At 32.4% G+C, this 19,982-nt stretch overlaps 1 protein-coding gene across 1 annotated transcript; it reads right to left on the bottom strand.

Moving 5' to 3' along the window:
- Window positions 1-17,191: 17,191 nt before the first annotated feature.
- On the bottom strand, window positions 17,192-18,010 carry LOC131067188 (uncharacterized). The gene has a single exon (XM_058002139.1). The coding sequence runs from the start codon at window positions 18,008-18,010 to the stop codon at window positions 17,192-17,194; it is 819 nt and encodes a 272-aa protein (XP_057858122.1).
- Window positions 18,011-19,982: the final 1,972 nt, after the last annotated feature.

The raw sequence follows: 19,982 nt of genomic DNA, 5'->3' as shown, positions 1-19,982 counted from the left end.
ACCCATGCTTAGCTAGAATACGAAAACCACGACCATAACGATCAGCCATTTCAGAAAGAGAAGGTGGTTTTTCATAAGACAAAGAATCAAACTCTTCAGAATTAGAAGTGTGAGGAGAAGAAGTCTGAGAAGCGGCCATGAAGTTATTGCTCATAGGCTCAGGTAATGTTGATTGATTTTTAACTTCTTCCTTCTTTTCAACTTTAAGCTCTCTAGAAGGAACTTTATATTCACCTACAAAGGTGGGATTAAAATCAAGAGATCCCCAATCGTCTTCTACGAGAACCTTCTCAGGATCAAAATCCTTCTTATGTGTAGATTCAAGTCAAGAAGAATCTTCTTTAGGAGCTCCAGACTCATCCAAAGAATTTTGATCATCAGAGAGCGAGGATTCATCGATAGGTATCTTGTTTAAAGAGTCATCACTAGACGAGGAAGGCTTAGAAGAACCCCCTTTGGAAGTAGATGTTTGTAAACAAGCTTGGAAGTTAGTATCACCTATCAAGGTATATGTCTTATTGTTATAAATAAATTTAACTTGTCTATGTAATGTAGAGGGGACAGCTTGCATACTATGAATCCAAGGTCTCCCTAATAGCAAGTTGTATGTTAGATTTCCCGACATAACATGGATAGGAGTAGGCAAAGTAACAGGCCCCACTGTGAGGGGTAAGGTGATAATACCTAATGAAGTCTTAGCCACATTGTCAAAGCCTCGAATAGGATGAGAGTCAGGCTCAATGAGGGATGTATCCACATTCATCTTATGCAATAGATTAATGCTACACACATTAAGGCCAGAACCATTATCTACCAGTGTTCATCTTATAGCAGTATCATTTATGATAACCACTATCATCAAGGGATCATATTGATGTTGAATTTCACTAGTAGGTAACTCATCTTGAGTAAAAACAATTTGAGCTTTAGGATTCATCACAGAGTTAACCAAAGACACTATATTACTAGATGTATTTGGTGGAGGAACATTCAAATCTTTCAAGGCATCTTGTAACATCCCGTGATGAGCAGAAGAAGTTTGAATCAAATCCCAAAGGGATATCTTAGCAGGGGTAGCTTTAAGTTGTTCTATGAGATCATATTCCTTACTAAGAACTTGTGAAATACATGGAGCTTGCGGAAGAATTGGTTGAGGATTAGGAAGAGAAACTGGAGTAACAGGAGGAGGATTAGGCTGCCTATTATTTCTAGTATGATAAGTATGGGCAACCGCATGATAATTCTCTCTAGTTAATTGCTTGGCATAACTATAAGGACTTATAGGCTTTCTTCCTTGCACAGTGATGATAGGTTTATTCAGAGTAAGAAAGGAATCATACCCCCCTTGGATAGTAAGGAGAGGTGATTTAGGAACTTGAAAGGTGGGAGAAGGACAAGCACCTTGGACTTCAAAGAGAGGCTTATTATGCTCATTAAGGTTTATCATGTTAACTAATTTAGAAGTTTTGTTCTTGTTTAGAGATTTCGATAAAGCCACAAAGTCATCAAGATCATCATCCAGCAAAGCATGATCATATCTATTAAAAGGTTTATCTTTTGATTCAAAAGGAGACATCTCCTCATAGAGGGGATCATTGAAAACAACCATGTTACTAGATTCAGTGGAAGAGTTGATAGGAATGTACCCTTGAGAGGAATCATTCAACTTATCTTTCTCATCACAACGAAATGGCATAGTAACAAGGTTTATGAGTTTTTGGTAAAATGAAGGTTTGGCACCTTTAGGATTCAAAAACTCATCTAAAGCTTCATCTAATTCATCTTGGCTATACTCATAATCAACATAATTGCATACATCATCATAAACATGAACATCTTGCAAATAAAAATCTGACATTTTGAAATAAAAGTTGCATAGAATTTAGACACACAATGCAAAGAAACAAAGAAACACACTCTTTTTTTTTTTTCTTTCTTTTTTTTTTTTTGAAAATGAAACACACTAAATCTAAATCTAGATCTAACAAATGCAATGCAAGAGAAAGAAATAATAAGTTTCACGGTGGGTTCACCAAAATGTGTAGGGGAAAAAGCGAGACTAGGTTAACATGTCCTAATCCTACCTTTTGACACACATTGTGGAATACGAAAGAGCCTAGAGGTATCACACAATTGGCTACTTCTTTTTGCAGAAGAGAGAGCGATGGGCTACATATTAGGATTTCTATTCCTTTGTTGTAATTGAAAGATAAAATGATGCAAGTTCAATCCCTAACCCCAAAGTGCAAGTATGAACTAATAGCAAGATTGCAGAATTGAACTTAAACTATGGAAAGCTGTAAACACAAGGACAAGACAAGAATGCAAATGTGTACCCGGAGTCAAAATCTAAGTGGAAATGTTTGGGACCGGGGTGCGGGCGCCACTGTCCTGATTCTGCCCCTGAAACTGCTCCTGAAACTACTATTTTGCAACCCGGAAAACTGTCCGAACTGCCAAAACTTGTTGTCTGATAGGGGGACCAGGGCGCCCAGTGCCCTTGTCCCAGCAACTAGGGCACCCCACGCCCCTATCCTGGTCCTTTTCTCTAAAACTTGGTGTAGGATTCGGTCTCCGTCTGCTTCTTTCGGGTTTTGCAACTTGCGGCGTCATCTGAATCCCGAAATCTGCACTTATATATGAAAAGGTGTTTTGGGCGGCTATATAGGGTTTTGCCTTAGTCAAACCCCCGCTTTGGTGATTTTCACCTCCATGAATAGCCAAGTTGTATTGTAAAAGGTAATGTTTGTGCAGACCTTGTGTGTGTGCAAGATCCTAAAATACAAGTAAGCAAACTAGAGCAACCTAGAAAGTAAACCCTAATTGCTTGTAAATGATAATGTAAATGCTCCAAATCAAGATGAAAAGAGATCTAAAGCATGAATACAAGTGATATAGTGAGACTTATGCAAAGACATGAAAACAACATGAAATCATACCCAACCCCAAGGGAGGGGTACAAGCCAATCTTTAGTCGGTGATCCCTTATTGCTCTTCAATGCCTTCAAAGCCCTAAATGGATGAATGAAATTGATAAATGATTGATAGATGGATGTTGAATGTTGTCGAAGTCTTCAAAGATCTGCTCTTTCACTGCATATGAGGTTCCTGAAAACAAAATTCAGATCCTTTCAAATGAAGAAAGAGAGCTCTTATGTATGAAACCCTAGGTCTTAATTCCAACTTTTGGCCGACCTAGAGATTGAATCTCCCACCAATTTCTTGGGGTTAAGCTTTATTTTATGATTGGATCGCACTCCTAAAATTTGGGGAAAAATGTCTGGGACCATGTGCACTCCGGGTGCTGCGGTCCTGACAACTTTTCACCAAAATTTTAGGGCCATCAGATATGATGATTTTAGAGCGAATCCCAAAGTTACAGGTGATTTTGAGATTTTTTGACCCCCGAAATCAAGCCCCCAAGCTCAAAATAGGACCTAATTAGGGTTTTTGATTAAATTATGTATTGGAGGAATAAAATGAAAGGGGCACACTTTAATGAGAGGGCCCAACTTTATGATGTGGAAGATGATGAAATAGAACCTTTAGACCTAATTAATTTGATTAATTAAGTGCTAAAGGGGAAATGCAATGCAAAATACAAACTGTGCCAAGGCGGGTGCTTAACTAGGTGTGAAATTGTACTGCTTTAGCAAGTGCGTACAATTTATGATGCTACAAGACTCTAAAATCCTCGAAACTAATTTAAAACCTTTCATCACACCCTCCAAAAATGAAAAAGTTTAATATATTCAAAACTAGCTATGATCTTGCAATAAAAATTTATCAACATGCTCATCGAGCCAACTATAAGCTTCAAGGAGAATTTCACACAATTTTGTGCTCAAATAAAAACTTACTATAAATAGTAACCTCATGTAAATACAAGGTTGAGACACCATTTTCCTAGCATTCTCCCACTTGTCAAACACCTTGCAAGAGCAAAGAGAGTATCAACACAGTAATTTAATTGCTAGGGGCCATGAGTCCTATAGACTTTGAACACCATCTAAACTTCTCTATGCTCACAATAAACTATCACTGCACCTTGATTTATTCTAATATTTGAAGATAGTCTTTTATGACAAATGGTTTATTTACAAGCATGAGAAGCTACCATTATAGTTTTCTTTTGTAGTGGACAAAGTAACCACAACCTGTCACTTACTCATCCAACTAATTGCATCACCAAACAAAATAAACACATAAGTATTGGTGGATATTCTGCTATCAATATCACCTACCCAACTTGAATCCACATAACCATAAGTATCAATGGAAATCACATCTCCAACCAAATTACCATAATAACATAGAGAATACTCTTAGGTACCCTTAAAATATCTAAAGATTTTTTGACTACATCCAAATGAACTCTATTTAGATTAGACATAAATCTAGAAAGAACTCCCACTGCTTGGGAAATGGTTGGTCTAGTAAAGACCATAGCCTACATCAAACTTCCAATTGTGATCTAGCAAGGTACTCTCGTCATGTCTTCCATCTCTGAGAGAGATTTAGGACAATCTAAAATAGATAATTTTATTCCAACTATGAAGGGAACACATAATGGTATACAATCCTACATGTTGAATCTCTGTAATATATAATTCACATAGTTACTCTGGCTCTGATACCACTTGTAAGGATGTTAAGTAGTGGAACAACTTCCTACACTAACCTTGAGAGTAGGGTAATATAAAAAGTTTTAGAGATCATTATAATAGTTACATAAACTTAACAAAAATAAAGAAAATATAATGCATGCCACAACACACTAACAAAGTGATTTACTTGGGGAAAACACTTTCATGAGAAAAACCCCACACTCCAAAAGTAGCTCAATATATTTTTCAGAAATCAATAACATATTATAATATACCTACAGAGAAATCTCTTCACATGAGTACCACTAGTCAGAGACTCATAGGTAACTCAATATCCATAAGACTCTTACACACAACCTCTATCTCATGCACCTCATATATACGAGATGCAATACAGGAAACCGTCAAATGATATTACAAAACCATGGGCTAAAACCACCCAGTAAAGTAGAGTCAACCTTATCTCCATTCTAGATGCCCTATGACATATCAAAACACACATCAACACATGTTCCTCCCTTTTACATCTCATTTATGTGCCCAATCCAATTTATATTTCCTATTTCAAGAGTCCAAACTTGTGCAAGAAATAACTTGTGAACCGTGTGTCTGTTTGACAAACTGTTTGAAGCACTAGAAATCTCACAAAGTTCTCTATCAACTTGTAAACCAATATACCATTTATTCTCTCTTTTTGGTGTGTTTTAGAGACCCTAAAGTGCTCAATATTAATTCTAAACTTTTCATTGCACCCTCCAAAAATAGAAACTTTAATATCTTCAAAGCTAGCTATGATATTGAGATGAAAATTTATCAGCATCCTCATCTAGCCGAGAAGCTCTGGGGATAATTTCACACTATTTCATTCTAAAACAAAAAATTACTATAAATAGTAACCTCATGTAAATGCAAGGTTGAGACACCATTTTCCCAACATTGGAGAGAAAACCCACTACCTAGGAACATTACTTTTTTTCTCATTGTAAGTATATTTTTATCTTCATATACTTTATTTCTTTTAAATTCATATCAAAATAGGTTTGATTCAATTGAATTTATTTGTTAATTCCTACTAGCAAAGAAAATTCACCCTCATAGTAATAAAAACAAGCAAGATTCTAATATGGATGTATTATGGAAAATTTAAATGACTAAAATATTATTTATGGACTTTTCAAGGATTCCAAATTAGTGTTAAAATTGAATGGCTTTGAAACTCCATACACAAGGAAAAATGAAATTGTACTATTGAAAATAAAATTATTTGTAAAATAAAAATTAGGGCTCAATAATCAATCCCTCAAAATGGTATCATTTTTTGTTCCCAAGGCTGTATTCCCAAAAATCCTAAAGATAACATAATAATGTAAGGTCAAGGAAAATGAGCATACATGGTTTGGTGGTCATTGGGTTTGATGTTAGCAAGTTGTATATTATCTCTTATATACTTATTTTGTTTTTTGACTATGGTAATTGGATGCGGACATGTTTAGAAAATCAAATCTGATGTTGATTTCGTGTTTGAATCATTTGTTCTATAGGATTATTCTATTTAATATGTTAGTTTGTATGCTACTAATGTCATGGTGAGTTTGAATGCTTAAGTGTGTATGGTTTATGCTTATGTGTGCATGTTTTAATATCCCGTATTAAATTATTATATTATATTTAAATAAATTTTTAATATTTTATTTCAAATTTATAAATTTAAGAAAAACAAAAAATCAAGTAAACTAAAAAGTTTATCAAACAAAAAAATGAGATATTATTGAAATGTCAAGTACTAAATTGTATTGCAACATAAAAATATTAGCAACATATGCTATTATAATAAGAAAAACAAACTAAAAATAACTTTAACAATTTGAAAACAAACACATGCAAGCTATTACAACAATCTACAATTGTAGAGCATGAAATACAAATGCAACCCTATAGTAAGATTTCCCAGGAGAACCCTTAGAACCTCTTCCCTATAGTCTCTTAAATCCTTGCTTTATCAGCCTTGGAAATCAATTCTACATTGGTTTATTAGCCACCAAATAAAAAAACACAATGTTGTTAGCAAAAATGAGATAGAGTGAATGAATGTTGACAACTCCAACCAACTAAACAAAATCTTGTTCAAAATTAAAAATGGGTGTCAAAGTCCAATTCTTAGGATGGAAATATGTTTTAAAATAAATTCAAGGACATGCACTTTCGTTTTGACAACCACCTTCCAACATTCTATTTGAAACTGCCAATTTTATCTCTTAAATAAACAACTTTCATTTTGAGTTTTGGAGGTTAAAGTTGCTAATTAAAAACTCACACTATCTAAATTGGATTCTACGAACATTTCAAATAACATTTACTAATCTCCATTAATTCTAATTTAGTTCATTTTTTTTCTAATTTTAATTTTCTTGTTTATTTGCAAGTCCCAAGTTACTATTTATAGATAACCAAGCCTTCTATACATAGTAAGTGCTAAAAATAGAAATGGGACATGAAAATCCTCTCTTTTAAAATTTTTTTTTCCTCAAGAAATTATGAACATGTGGCTCCATGATTATTTTGCCAAGATGATCAATCATATCAAGTTGCATACCAAGCCTTTATCTTGTACTTGCATGATATTGCACCTTCCTCTCAAGCATTCTGTAAAAATATTTGGAAAGTGTACTTGTGTTGATTACTATTACATGACAAAAAAATTAACGTGCAACCTTAAATACCATATTACTTGTGTGTTTATATTATGCCTTGCACCTTTCCTAATCAACAACCAATTTCTTTTAGCTTGTCCTTCTCAAAGTGAATGCACACTATAACAAGACAAGTTAAATCTGGAACTCATGTGACCTACTACAATAATACATCTTTGATTTTTGTAGTGTTCCATGCATCCTTCATAATATAAATCATATATTTTTTAAGAAAATATCTCTTTTACCTTTTATATTGAATAGAAATGGTAGTTTTGAAGAAAAATAATTATCATCATGTAACAATAGAAAATATACCACCATTTTCCAACTATTGTATCTACAAGAAACAATCCATTCTAGTAGAAGATTATGCACTGTTTGTATCCATTTACTAGGATATACCTATCATCAATATACATGATAGTAAAAAATACATTTATGTGATGTTCTAACATATTATACAACTCATTACCATACTTATTAATTCCTTTCTTGAAGAATTCCCCAAATAAACTCTTTGTCATTTTCTTGCAATTCATAATATATCTTGGGTCTCTAGCTATTACTATACTCATATTAGGAAACTTGAACTTGACACTTCTGAGGTCTTTGATAATGATATAAATTTGATTTACGTAGCATAAAATATTAAGACAATATCCAATATAATCCTTATAATAGCAAGTACCTATTTTTAAAACAATAGCTATTTTGAGCTTGACACTATCAAAACATACATAGCTGAAAAAGAATAGTAGTAGGATCATGCTTTACGCCAACTTGAGATATCATTTATTCATCTTTATTAGATGATCTATGATAGAAAATATTATTTTAGAGGTATAAAATATAGAATAATGTGAATTATTACAAACAAAAATTAAATACACAAAACACTTTGCAAAGAGATAGTGGCAAGTGCATTATTATCATAATCTCTCATTTTAATTTTACTTTGAAAGTCTTTATCTACAAATACTTCCCAAGTCACTTCATCAACTTTTACAATTCCATTTGAGTTTTAGATTCTTGCATCACAATCAAATAAGAAGGGACATTGTTTGACTCCCTGCATATAACTCATAAGCTGCAACCATTGTACCATTTCCTCATGCTTGTGTAGGATCAATTTGGTTTTCCAATGCATTGCAACTTTTGGGGAATATCAAAATCTTTTTATTTTAGAGAAAACCCTTTATTTGTATATTTACTTTTTCTCTTAATTTGAATGGATCCCCATCTTTGTAGTAATAGATTCTAATTACCTTCTCCTAAAATAACACATTCCATTACATATAGATATGAGATATCTGAAATGAAAAGGGTAAAACATCAGTGGGTTACCTTCTTAAGCTCATCAAATGGTTCATGCATTGCATTGTTTTGTAAATTTTGAGTACTATGTATATGACCCAAGTATGAAAAAATTGTAACTCTCTTGATACCATGAGAAATGAAACCATCTATTAGAATCCTAGTTTTCCACAATAAGAATCTCAATGTGAATATCTCCCTCTGGCTACTACCAATAATCTTGTATCCAACTGCAAGGCATAGCTTCAAGGAGTGGTTTATGAATTGTAGACATTAATTATTCATAGTATCATTTAAATAAATGAAAAACCATATACACTTGAAATAAATGTAGAGCTTAGTAGTGATATTAAATCCTTTATCTATTATTTCTATTAAAGTGTCATTTGGAACTAATATGTAAAAATAATATTGATTTTGAAACAAGGAATCCACATGCTCAATTGTGCAAATTCTAAACTCATTTTTAATATGCCTGCTTTGGTGAAAATAATTTTGTATTGGTATAGAAGGAAAAAATAAACTTGTAAATGGGAAATATTTTTCATACCTTAGGCTGCACACCAAGATTTGATCCTCGTTTGCAAAACTAACAATTAGGGACATACCATCATGCTTCCATTGTGCTACTCTGGGACTGCAACGCACTTTCTTATCTAGAATTTGTCTGTTAATTTTGTTTAAAGCACCTAGATCCCACAACCTAATCCATGAGATATTTTGAGATTGAGAAAAATAATTTCTCTTCCACTTTGTACCCTTCAACTTATCTTTATTATTATTATGCTTCTCATGATGATTAAGCATATGCAATGATGTGAAACCAAGTTGATGTAATAACTCTTGTCCATTATTATCTCTTGTATTCCTTGAACTATAATTAAAGAAACAATTGATTATTTTACCTTACATTGTTGATGTGAACATCCTGAAAATATTTGTAGCAACACTTCCTCCTTGAATTGAAATTTGTTAATGGAGATAGATTCATCCAAATCCTCCTTCACTTTGTTCCAAAAATTAGCATGCTCCTCTTTTGAAACCTTTGAAAAATTAGCTTTAAAGTCTTCTTTTCCTAACTTCTTCTTTTCATTTCCTATAATCTCAGTGGTTATTCCTTGATAACCATTACAATTCATGGGACTAACCTTTCCATTTTTGGGTACTTCATATTAAACATGCAATATTGATCCTAGATTAAATTCATCAAATAAAGCACATTCTTGTTGTGAAATCTCATTCACTAAAGTATCTTTCTTAATTAAAAATACATTATCTTCAACCTGTGGCTTTGTTTTATATTCTTCTACATGATATTGAACTTGAAATGGTATATCCACCTTCATATTTTAACCATCTCATTTGTGCATGGTTCTTTTTCCCATTCATTGCTCCCACATCTATGACTTGGTTTCCAATGTTCCTTGCATGTAAAATAAGGTGTTTTTCTTTTGAGTTTACTTCTAGTGTATTCCTTCATCTTTGTAATAATTGGACTTGTATTGTTTTGTGCATGCTATGTTGCATGATAATGATTCTTCATTTATTTTCTTATTTGGATCCCTTTCATGAATCTCTATCAATTTATCAAATGGAAGAGCTGATTCAAAAGCATTTGATTGTTTAACATAATCATCATACCATCTAGAAACTACCTTAACTAGCATCATTTTTGTTAAAATCATAGGGACAACTCCTTCTCCTTTATTTTATAGATAAGAAAAAAAAATTGGTTGTCTTTGAATTGGGGATTTATTTGTTTCCCATTGTATTAAAACATCCTTTCAAAATAGTACAAAAATTAAATAGGAATTACCATGTCTATGCCAATTTCACCATTGCAAATAAATATAAAATCTTGTTCAATTCATAATTCAATATTTGTAAATCATTTTGAATTTAGGAATACCACATAATTGATTTTTTTGTGAAGTTAATTAAACTTAATTTCTTTTATATATTTTCTCTATATATTAATATAATTTTAAGTATATATAATGTTTCTATATAGTATATCTTAAATAAATGGAACATATTTTTATTAAATAAAAATATTTCTAATTAAGTAAAATAACTTGTAAGAAAATAGATGCTAATTTAGTCCCGAATATTATTGTAAGATAACTGATGCTTTTATGTAAGTAAAATTGATTACTTTAAGATAAGCAAAATATTACTTATGTCCTTCAAGATTTTGATATAATATTCTATCTTAACTTTTTTATTATTAAGTTTTTTGTGAGACATTGTACTATACATAAATATCATTATACTTGTAAATAATCATTATAAACTCACCAGTTACAATAGAGACAATGAAACAAGAAAACATAAAATTAAAATAAAATATTACAGATTAAGATTAAAACAAAAAACAAAAAAAAACCTTATTTATCTATATTGATTAAATAAATATATAAATATTTAGAAACCCTTATTTCATTTCATTTGACAAATCCAATGATATAAGGTTTCCTGTTGGAGTATATTTCAATATTATTTTGGGTGTACAAGATAGATAAAGGAAAGAAACCTAAAGCACAAAATTACAATGACTTTTGTATTCTAGTAACCTCTTTGAAATTGAATCAAGGGTATGGATATTAATCCAATAAGATTTACAAATAGAGTGTATTTAGTTCTAGGTTTAAAGGTAGGTGATTTTGACATGGTTTAAGAATTTGCCTATCTATATATTAGAATTCAAATTTATTTTGTTTATGTTTCACATTTGATTGTATATAGATATTTTAAAATGTAAAATCTAATGGTTTGGTTCAAATATGTTGTGTTTAATTTAATCTTGTAACTTTTGTGCTTCTACTCTTTAGGTCATCAAATTCACTTATGTTGGCTTTGCTAAAAGGTTTGGCAATACTTAAAAATACCTTTAAAGGGTTGTGAATTCACTAGGGACATGTTCTCCTAGGTCAAACCTTAACAAGGACTAACTTTGTAGTTGTGTAAAGGATTGGAAGGCAACAAGAAATCATGCAAGTAGCATAGTTGATAATGTTGAGGTAAATGTTGTTTTTTTAACTCCACCAATCAAAGTGCTATTCTAATAAATGTACCTTGAGTCCTTTATAAACGTGAATCATCTAGGATGAGGTAGGGTGTGAAATGAATGCAATTGAATGTCTTTGACAACATATGCATAGCTATGTATAACTCAAATGCATGTTTCGTTGGCTCATATAAACTATAAAAATGGTAGAAAGTCAGCCACATTTAAATTTAAATTTTAGAATTTTAGGGGATAGATTTTTAGACAGATGATCAATCATGTTCCCATGAGAATGAACTACCAAGTTGATGAAACAAAAAATTATATGTAGGGAGAAAATGTTCAAACATTAGGGAAATGCTATGCATAATAAATTTAGAATAATGTATAACTATCTAGGTACAAACAAGATAAGGTGAAAAGTGTGATAATCTATGTAAATGAGGATAGATGAAGGCTAGGGGAAATTAATCTAACTTCTTATTTAATATAAATTAGTTTATCAATTTGTAATATTATTAATAATGAGGATCTAGATAAACGATGTAGGAGCATCTAGGGGTGTAGGGAAATCCTACATCGTCCAAAAAAAATTTATAAATTTTAAATTTTACTCAATGTTATGTGAATAAAAATAAATTCAACCATCTATGGGTCTCTAGGCACTTAGGAAAGTGTCCAAGGGGGCATACAGGGTTGAAAATATACAATATTTGTGGCCTATGTGTAAAGGAAAGTGTAATTTTCAAGATTTGGGACACCTTTTTCTATCATTTATAATGCCAAAATCATAAAAATACTCTTTTAGACATGGGAACAAGGAAGAGGAAGAGTCATGCACTCATATTTATTAAATGGCTACATAAAAAATGGAAAAGACACCTTTTTAGGAACTCACTTGGGAAAGTTGAAAAGACCCCTCTGTAGGTGGCCCCTAGGAAAGTTGAAATATCATATTTTGACCATGTCTTGCATGTCTCAATTTTTATGTGTTGTTCTCTTAGAGAGGGAATGAGAATCGCAAGAGACATATGAGAACTATAAATAATGGCTCAGGATAGAATTTTAAGCGTCCAAAAGTTGGTGGATCATTGAGAGTTGATCTAGAGTTAATTGGATCATTGGGAGTTGATTCAAATTTGTGTGGATCATCTAGAGTGGTGTGGACCATTCAAAGTGGAGTGATGATCTAAAGTTGAGAAGAATTATCCTTTATTTGAGAGTTGATTTGTAGTTTTTCTTACAAGATTAATAAATCCCATGAGGCTAAGCAAATGTTATAATTTCTCAATATTTGTATTTATTTATATTGAAGTAATAAAAAATTATTTATCTATATTCTTGCAATTTATTTTTTATTCTATCCATGAATATTGGTCTAAGTAACCCTCATATAGTGTAAAAGAACATTTATTTTGGGTGTGTTAGGGGAGTCCCTTGCATTAATAAATTAGAAATAATGTGGATCTATTCTATGACCCTTAGATTTGGTTTACCTAGATGTGTTTTGATGCTAACTCATGCCCTAAAGTCTACCTTTAATAGTTTTTAAGGGCAAATTTTTAAAAAACATATACTTAGTAGATCATCATATCAGCAAGGTTAAGTCATCTTAAGTCAACCCCTTTAATTGGACTAGCTTTGCACATATAAAAATGATTGAAAATAACAATAAAACATGTAAGTGATTTACATGTTATTTTTAATATAATGCTTAAATTATTTTTATTTATTTTATTGAAATTCTCCTAAAGATTCTCCTTAAATTATATAAGAACTCAAATGATAATGAGGTGATGAAATTTTGGGTCAAATATGTGTTACATACAAAACTTGCATGTTATTGTTCAATGACCAGTGGTAATTGATTCAAAATATAGGAATACAAGATGAATATATAGAAATTTATGTGATAAATGATTGAAATGTATGTGCAAAATGTGAACAATTTAAGCACAAGGATAAGTGCATAGGAAATACATGTGTGAGTGACAATTAAATAAGAGTAGATAAGTGCTAGAACTTACTAAAGAATATAGTACATATCAGATATAATTGTATTAAAACATTTAAAAATAGACTCAAAATTGAAATTTTAATTAGCATAGGTATGGGAATTTCACTATTACAAATTTAACCACTAAAAAAATACTATATCTGACAATCATTTTGAATATGAGATTAGCACAAACTTACACTTTATTATTAAACAACCTTATTACAAATTACAATGATGGGCGGAAATGGGCAAGCTACTGGGAATAGGTGAGCTAGGGTTTTTGTGGGTGAAGAATCGGGTGAAGAGGATGAGGATGATGATCCAGATGGGCTGGGAGAAGGTCATTTCTCTTTAGGGTGTGCTTGCTTCTTATCCTTGCACGTCATTTTTTCTCTTGGATGCGATTTTCTAAACATCACGGCTAAGTGTGGTGGGGAAGGAGGTGATATTTTCATCAAGTTTTCCTATGATCTCCTTTGCTGGGATTGGGGACTACAAGATTTTTTTGGATGTTGGAGGCAGGTCTATGTCTAGTTACAGGAAGGTGCGACTGTTTTGGTGAGTGCTCTTGGATTTGGTGTGAAAAAATTTGTTGCCCCTTTGGATATGGAAGTCCTAGTCTTTTGGGATTGGGGTTTTATGTTTCTATAGTTGCCTTGTTGTAGGTTTTTCTCTTCTCAAGTTTTGTGGGGTTTCCACTCTTGTGGGAGGTTTGGCTATTTTTGATGTCCTGCAACTTTTGTTTGTTTGTTTTTGTATGTGGACCCTCTATTCTCTCCCAGTTTATTCCTTAGTGAGGTTTTTTTATGCTATTCTTGTTTGTTCTCATGGATCTCTATATGAGGTGTTTTTTACTTCTAGGGAGGTAGAGTGGCGGCATGGGTTCCGGGATGAGTTTCAACTATCAGGGCAATCGAGCTACTCTCTTTCTTGTCCTATTGAGGTGGCCCTTTCTCCTATTGAGGTGGAGAGTAGGTGTGGGGGAGTTTCTTGGTTGTTGTTCATGTTTACAGTTTTGGTTTACAGTTTTGTTATTGTTTCCTAGAATGGTTTGCTAGTTGTGGAAGCCTGTAAAAACCCTCTAGGCCAGATTGCGCTTTCAGGACAAGATTATGTTTTCTGGGCCTTAGCAGGTTGTGGGAGCCTCGTAAAACCCACTATCATGTTGACTTGTTTTCCTTCTTGTTCTATTCAGGTGGCCCTTTCTCCTATTGAGCTGGAGAATAGGTGTGGGGGAGGCTGTTGGCTGTTGCAATTCATGTTGTTGGTTGAGGGAGATGGTCTTAACCCGTATGGTGTTCTTCACAAATGGTTCTAGGTTCACAGTCTTTTCATTATTTCCCAGAATGGTTTGCTAGTTATCGGAGCCTATAAAAATCCTCTTGGCCAGATTGTGGATACAAGTAGTGTTGTTGTTTTATACACCTTAGAAGGTTGTGGGACCCTTCTAAAACCCACTTTCAAGGTTGAGGGAGCCTAGAAAAACCCTATGTTTTTAGTTTCTTTTTGGTGCTAGCAATTTTCAAAGGCCTAGTCTGGCCATTGTTTGTTTATAGGTTGGTATTGGTTGTGTGGTCTTTTATCATTAGGAGCTTCTATTACAAGTTATGGGAGCCTGGGAAAACCCTTCTTGTTAATTGAGGGTTCCTGTTAAAACCCTTGTTCCTTGTATTTTGTGGTCTAGTGTCTGTTGATTGACACCATTTGTTCATGCTAGCTTGTGTTGTAATGTCCTATGTGTATGGTCTAGCTGGTGTTCGGTTGCATGTGGATGTTCTAGTTTTTGGTTTTTTTTGGTTTTGTGCAGACTCTGTGTTTGGACTCTAGATGCCCGTAAGTCCAGAAGGTTTCAGGGCCTTTTAAAACCTGTTGTTTGTTTTCAATTAGCCTACTCCATTTCTGGTTGGCATATTTATGGTTGTATGGGTTTTGGGGTCCCATCAAAACTTATTTTATCCTAATAAAAAACTCACTTTATTAAATTATAAAAAAAAAGTTGAGTTAATTTTGTTTAGGTTTTAAAAGGATAAGAGGCATTTGACAATGACATAAAAATGTCTCATGGCATAATCATGTAATTTTATGTCATGAGCATGTAAATAAGACGATGGTGCACCTTAACTTAAATAAATGAAATAAATATTAAGAATATAAATGTTTTCTTATGTAAATAAAATAATTCTTAAATATAATTAATTCTAGTATGTTTTATTATTATTTTTGATTTCATAAGAAGGCATAAATAATTATAATAAAAATTTAAGTTAATAAAAATCAATCCATAAAATAAGAAGTAGAAGAATTAAAATACATAAAAAAATAAGATAATAAAAGAAATAATATTAATTTGCTCCCCACTAATCTCGAGTTCGACTCCACAAATCTAGTGTTTATCTGGTGTGTGTAATGCATGAGTCCTTACCCACACCCAAGGTGATTAGTCTCACCTTAGCTTGCCTCAAAATGGGCATCATGTTGGGTTGCAGGATACCCTTTAACAACAACAAAAAAGAAATAATATTAAAAGAAATTTTTATCAAAAGAAAATAATAATAAAAGGTAGATTTTTCCATATATATATCATTTTTGAACAGTTGATTAATGTCGAGAGGCATCCTACAATGGCAGCAAAGGGTGGAGTGTAATGGTGTGAGCATGTAAATATTAACTTCTACCTTCTAGCTTAAATTTGACAACTATTCACATGTCAAAATATTAATATTAATTACAAACTTAATAGCTTTAAAATAAACATCATATTAAATAAAATATACCCTCATCAAAAAAATAGGTTGTGTGTGTGTACGTATACATACATACATATTTATATATATGTTTGTTTAGTGAGGTTTTTGAATAATAATAAGCTTAAAATTATAGTATTAAAATTAGATGTCAATTATCAAATAAAAGAATTGTATTAGAAAAAAAAGTAATGTAGATACAATACAATTTATATTTTTCTTTATATAATAAATATAATTTAGAGCAAACTAAAATAGTTTTAAAGTAAATAAAATAGTTTCAATTAATATCTTGACATTTCTTTAAATAAGTATAATTAAGATATATATACTAGTTTTAAAAAATAGATAGTTTATTTCATATAGAAAATATCTTCATCACATAAATAATTAAAATACTCTCAAATTTATTTAATATCAGAAATATCACTTAATATATATTCTCAAACTTTTGTACTATGCATGGGATCTATTTAAAAGAAGCTTCATGTTGAGGAGAAAATTTTCATTCCTCGTGCTTTCAATTATATCAACGTACTTATCTCATCTTTAGAAGAATTCTTCTACAACAATATATAGGTATAGATAGAAATACAAATTTAGAACTGTTTGAATTTCTAAAAAATCACAAGGCCAGCTTGTATTCTGTTTAGTCATTCAAAGCATGGAAAACTCATAAACATCCATGTAAAACAATAATTTTTTGGATATAAAACTTGCAGCGCTATTACATTTATGTAATCAAAGTGATGACAGTAATATATTTATTGGTGATCATGGTGAGAGGAGTGGGGAAGATGAGGATGGCGATGGTGGTGGAAAACCAGCTATGCAATTCTAGCAAAGTTCTGCAACTTATGAGTAGCCAAGCAATTTGGACTTGGAGAATTTGTATGAACTCTTATAGCGTCTCTCACATCATTACATTCAACTGCACTTTCACAAAACATTGCAAGCTCAAACAATTCTCTATTTCTTACATCACCATCAAATGCCTTTTCCAAAATGCCATTCTCTGATTGAAATTCACACCTTGGATTAACGTCAACCATGAAAACATCCTTCAAATGCAAATCCGTAATCCTATGAGAAGGATTGATCTTGGTCAAATATTTCACATAAACATCATCTAGGTGAGTGCATGAATCCCTACACAAATGACCCTCTATAATGAAATCAATATAAAGTTTGTCTAGTATAAGATCTGCATATTTTTTCTGTGCATCTGTAAAAAGAACAATTTTATAATTTTTAGCCAATTCAACAAAGAAACTTTCCACACTAGGCCTTTTCAAGACATAATAAGGGACTATTTCTCCCAATCCAGTTGCAGTATCATGAATGAATAAAATAACAAAGTCGTAATATTGCGGAGGCTCATGGCTTGCCTTTACCAGAACATGAAACAATTCCAACATAATTACTTTCTTCCCACTGCAATGGGGAGCTAATTCCCTAACATTATAGCTCTCATTCAAAGCCTCATATGTCCGTATGGTATCCCTCACATCAGTACACATAACCACTATTTTACAAAAATCTATGACCCTAAAAAGATATATGTCGATAAGTTCACCATAAGATGGCTTCACGGGAAAAGCATTTTCCGGTTGCAGTTTATAGCTTTCTGGCTCGTCGTCCACCATGAAAAGTTCCTTTAGATCTCTTCCAAGCTTAGAAAGATCTTTGACGGCTACTCCTTGGGCTTCTATATCGCAGGAGTCTCAGATCTATTGAATTATTAATGTCTATTCTGTCTAGAACTAGGTCTGTGAATTCCTTGGTGGTTGAAGTGAAGATAACTATTTCAAAATTGCTTTCTGTTAGTTGTTGTAGAAGTTGGTGTAACCCAAGCCTTTTCGGGACATAGCATGCGATGTTGGGATTCTCTTGGAGTGGTAGTGTGAAGTCATAGTGTGGGAGAGAACTGAAGCTTACATTTATAGCTATTTTTTCCATGTCCAAGACTATGGTTTTGGATTTTGTTGTGGTAGTGTTGTTATTATCATCCATTTGGGCTCTTAGTTCAAATGCACCATCGGTGATTGTATTGTTCATCTTGTGAAGAAAGTTTGAGATTTAAGACAATGCCATGGTTTCTAAAATGCCTAGTGAGAGTAGTGGAACAAGATGATTATTATTGTTCCACTGCTCTCATATATAAATTGATAAAACACTATGCCTTCTTTGGGTAAGATGCGACCCTTGCTGGCTTTACTAATCATTATTTAGTGTTTCATAAATTTCTCAATTCACTTAAGGGATGGGAATTCATTTGTTCAGTGGTTAGTTTGAAACAATTGGAAATAGAAACAATCATACAAATTTCTTACAAACAAAAGATAAAAGGAAGATGTGGGGAAAGACATCTATGGATTGCCTTATAGAGAGGTTTCTTATTGAATAGACAAGGTTTCTTGTTGTAGTAGATTTCAATATTATTTTGGGTGTACGAGATGTTGGAGTAAATAGTTAATTAGATTAAGTTTAATTTAGATAGAAGTCATATTTTAGTTGTATTTAATATTTCCTAGGTTGTATTATTGTTTGCATCAGGGTAGTTATCAATGGTAGTTATATCTACCTTATCTTCTATTACACTTTATTGGTGCTCTCATTCTATTCGTTATATAAGTAGGCTATTGTACATTGTATTTGGTAATATAATTTTAATTTAATATATTTCATCTTATTTGATGATATAATTGGTTCTCCTATAAAGATTTCTGCAAATTGTAATCCTGACTAAGTAGCATCTCTAACATGATATCGTAGTCCTTCGGGGGGCCTCTACAAATTTACTGGTCACATGCCCATATCAAAGGCCCAATTTCCATTGTAACATCAAAAGATCTCATCCACTTGGCATGGTGAGGGCATCCTTGATAGACGGCCTTCTACTCATATTGCTTGTCTTTAACGTGGTGGTGACTACATTTTCTGGGCCCGCAAGGATTATTCTTGGGCGATCAACTCTTCTCATTTCTTGTTGTGGTTATCTCACTGTGACAAAAATAACAAGTGCATAATATTGCATACTAAACGGGTAAATTATCTTTTGTATTCATTTTTAGGAATTACAGAGTTACAACAATTTTTAAAAATTGGATATCAAAACATGACTTCGAACAGCTTAAAACAATCATGATGCAGAGTCTTACTTGAAGAAAAATTACTAAATATAGTAAGTATCACTCGCACAACTACATGTAAAACACATGTCAAAATTACTATTTATAATATATTTCCTAATAAAACTTAGAAGGCTGTGATCAATTGCACAACTAGCTAAGAAGGCCATGATGACTCAACCACTGCTAGATGAGAGCTCAACTTCACATTCCAACACTACACCATTGGTGCTTCTCTAAAGCTGACGACCTATCGTGTAAACCTCACTTGGTGGATGATCTATGCAGACTCAGCTTCCTTAGCCAGCTTAATGGTCAGGCAAAGTGCTTCAGCATTGAGGGTTTGCTCTTTTATATTCAAAGCATTATTTTTTAAATAATTTCATTTAGGCTCTAATCATCACAAGAAATCGAGCTCCTATTGTGGTTGGAGTGTTTTCTTATTGGAGGTAGCGATTGTCCTTGGTGGCTTGTTTAGGTGGCTACA

The sequence above is a fragment of the Cryptomeria japonica genome, chromosome 3 (assembly GCF_030272615.1).
Source record: "Cryptomeria japonica chromosome 3, Sugi_1.0, whole genome shotgun sequence".
Lineage (NCBI taxonomy): Eukaryota > Viridiplantae > Streptophyta > Pinopsida > Cupressales > Cupressaceae > Cryptomeria > Cryptomeria japonica.
This window is presented reverse-complemented; position numbering and strand designations above follow the sequence as displayed.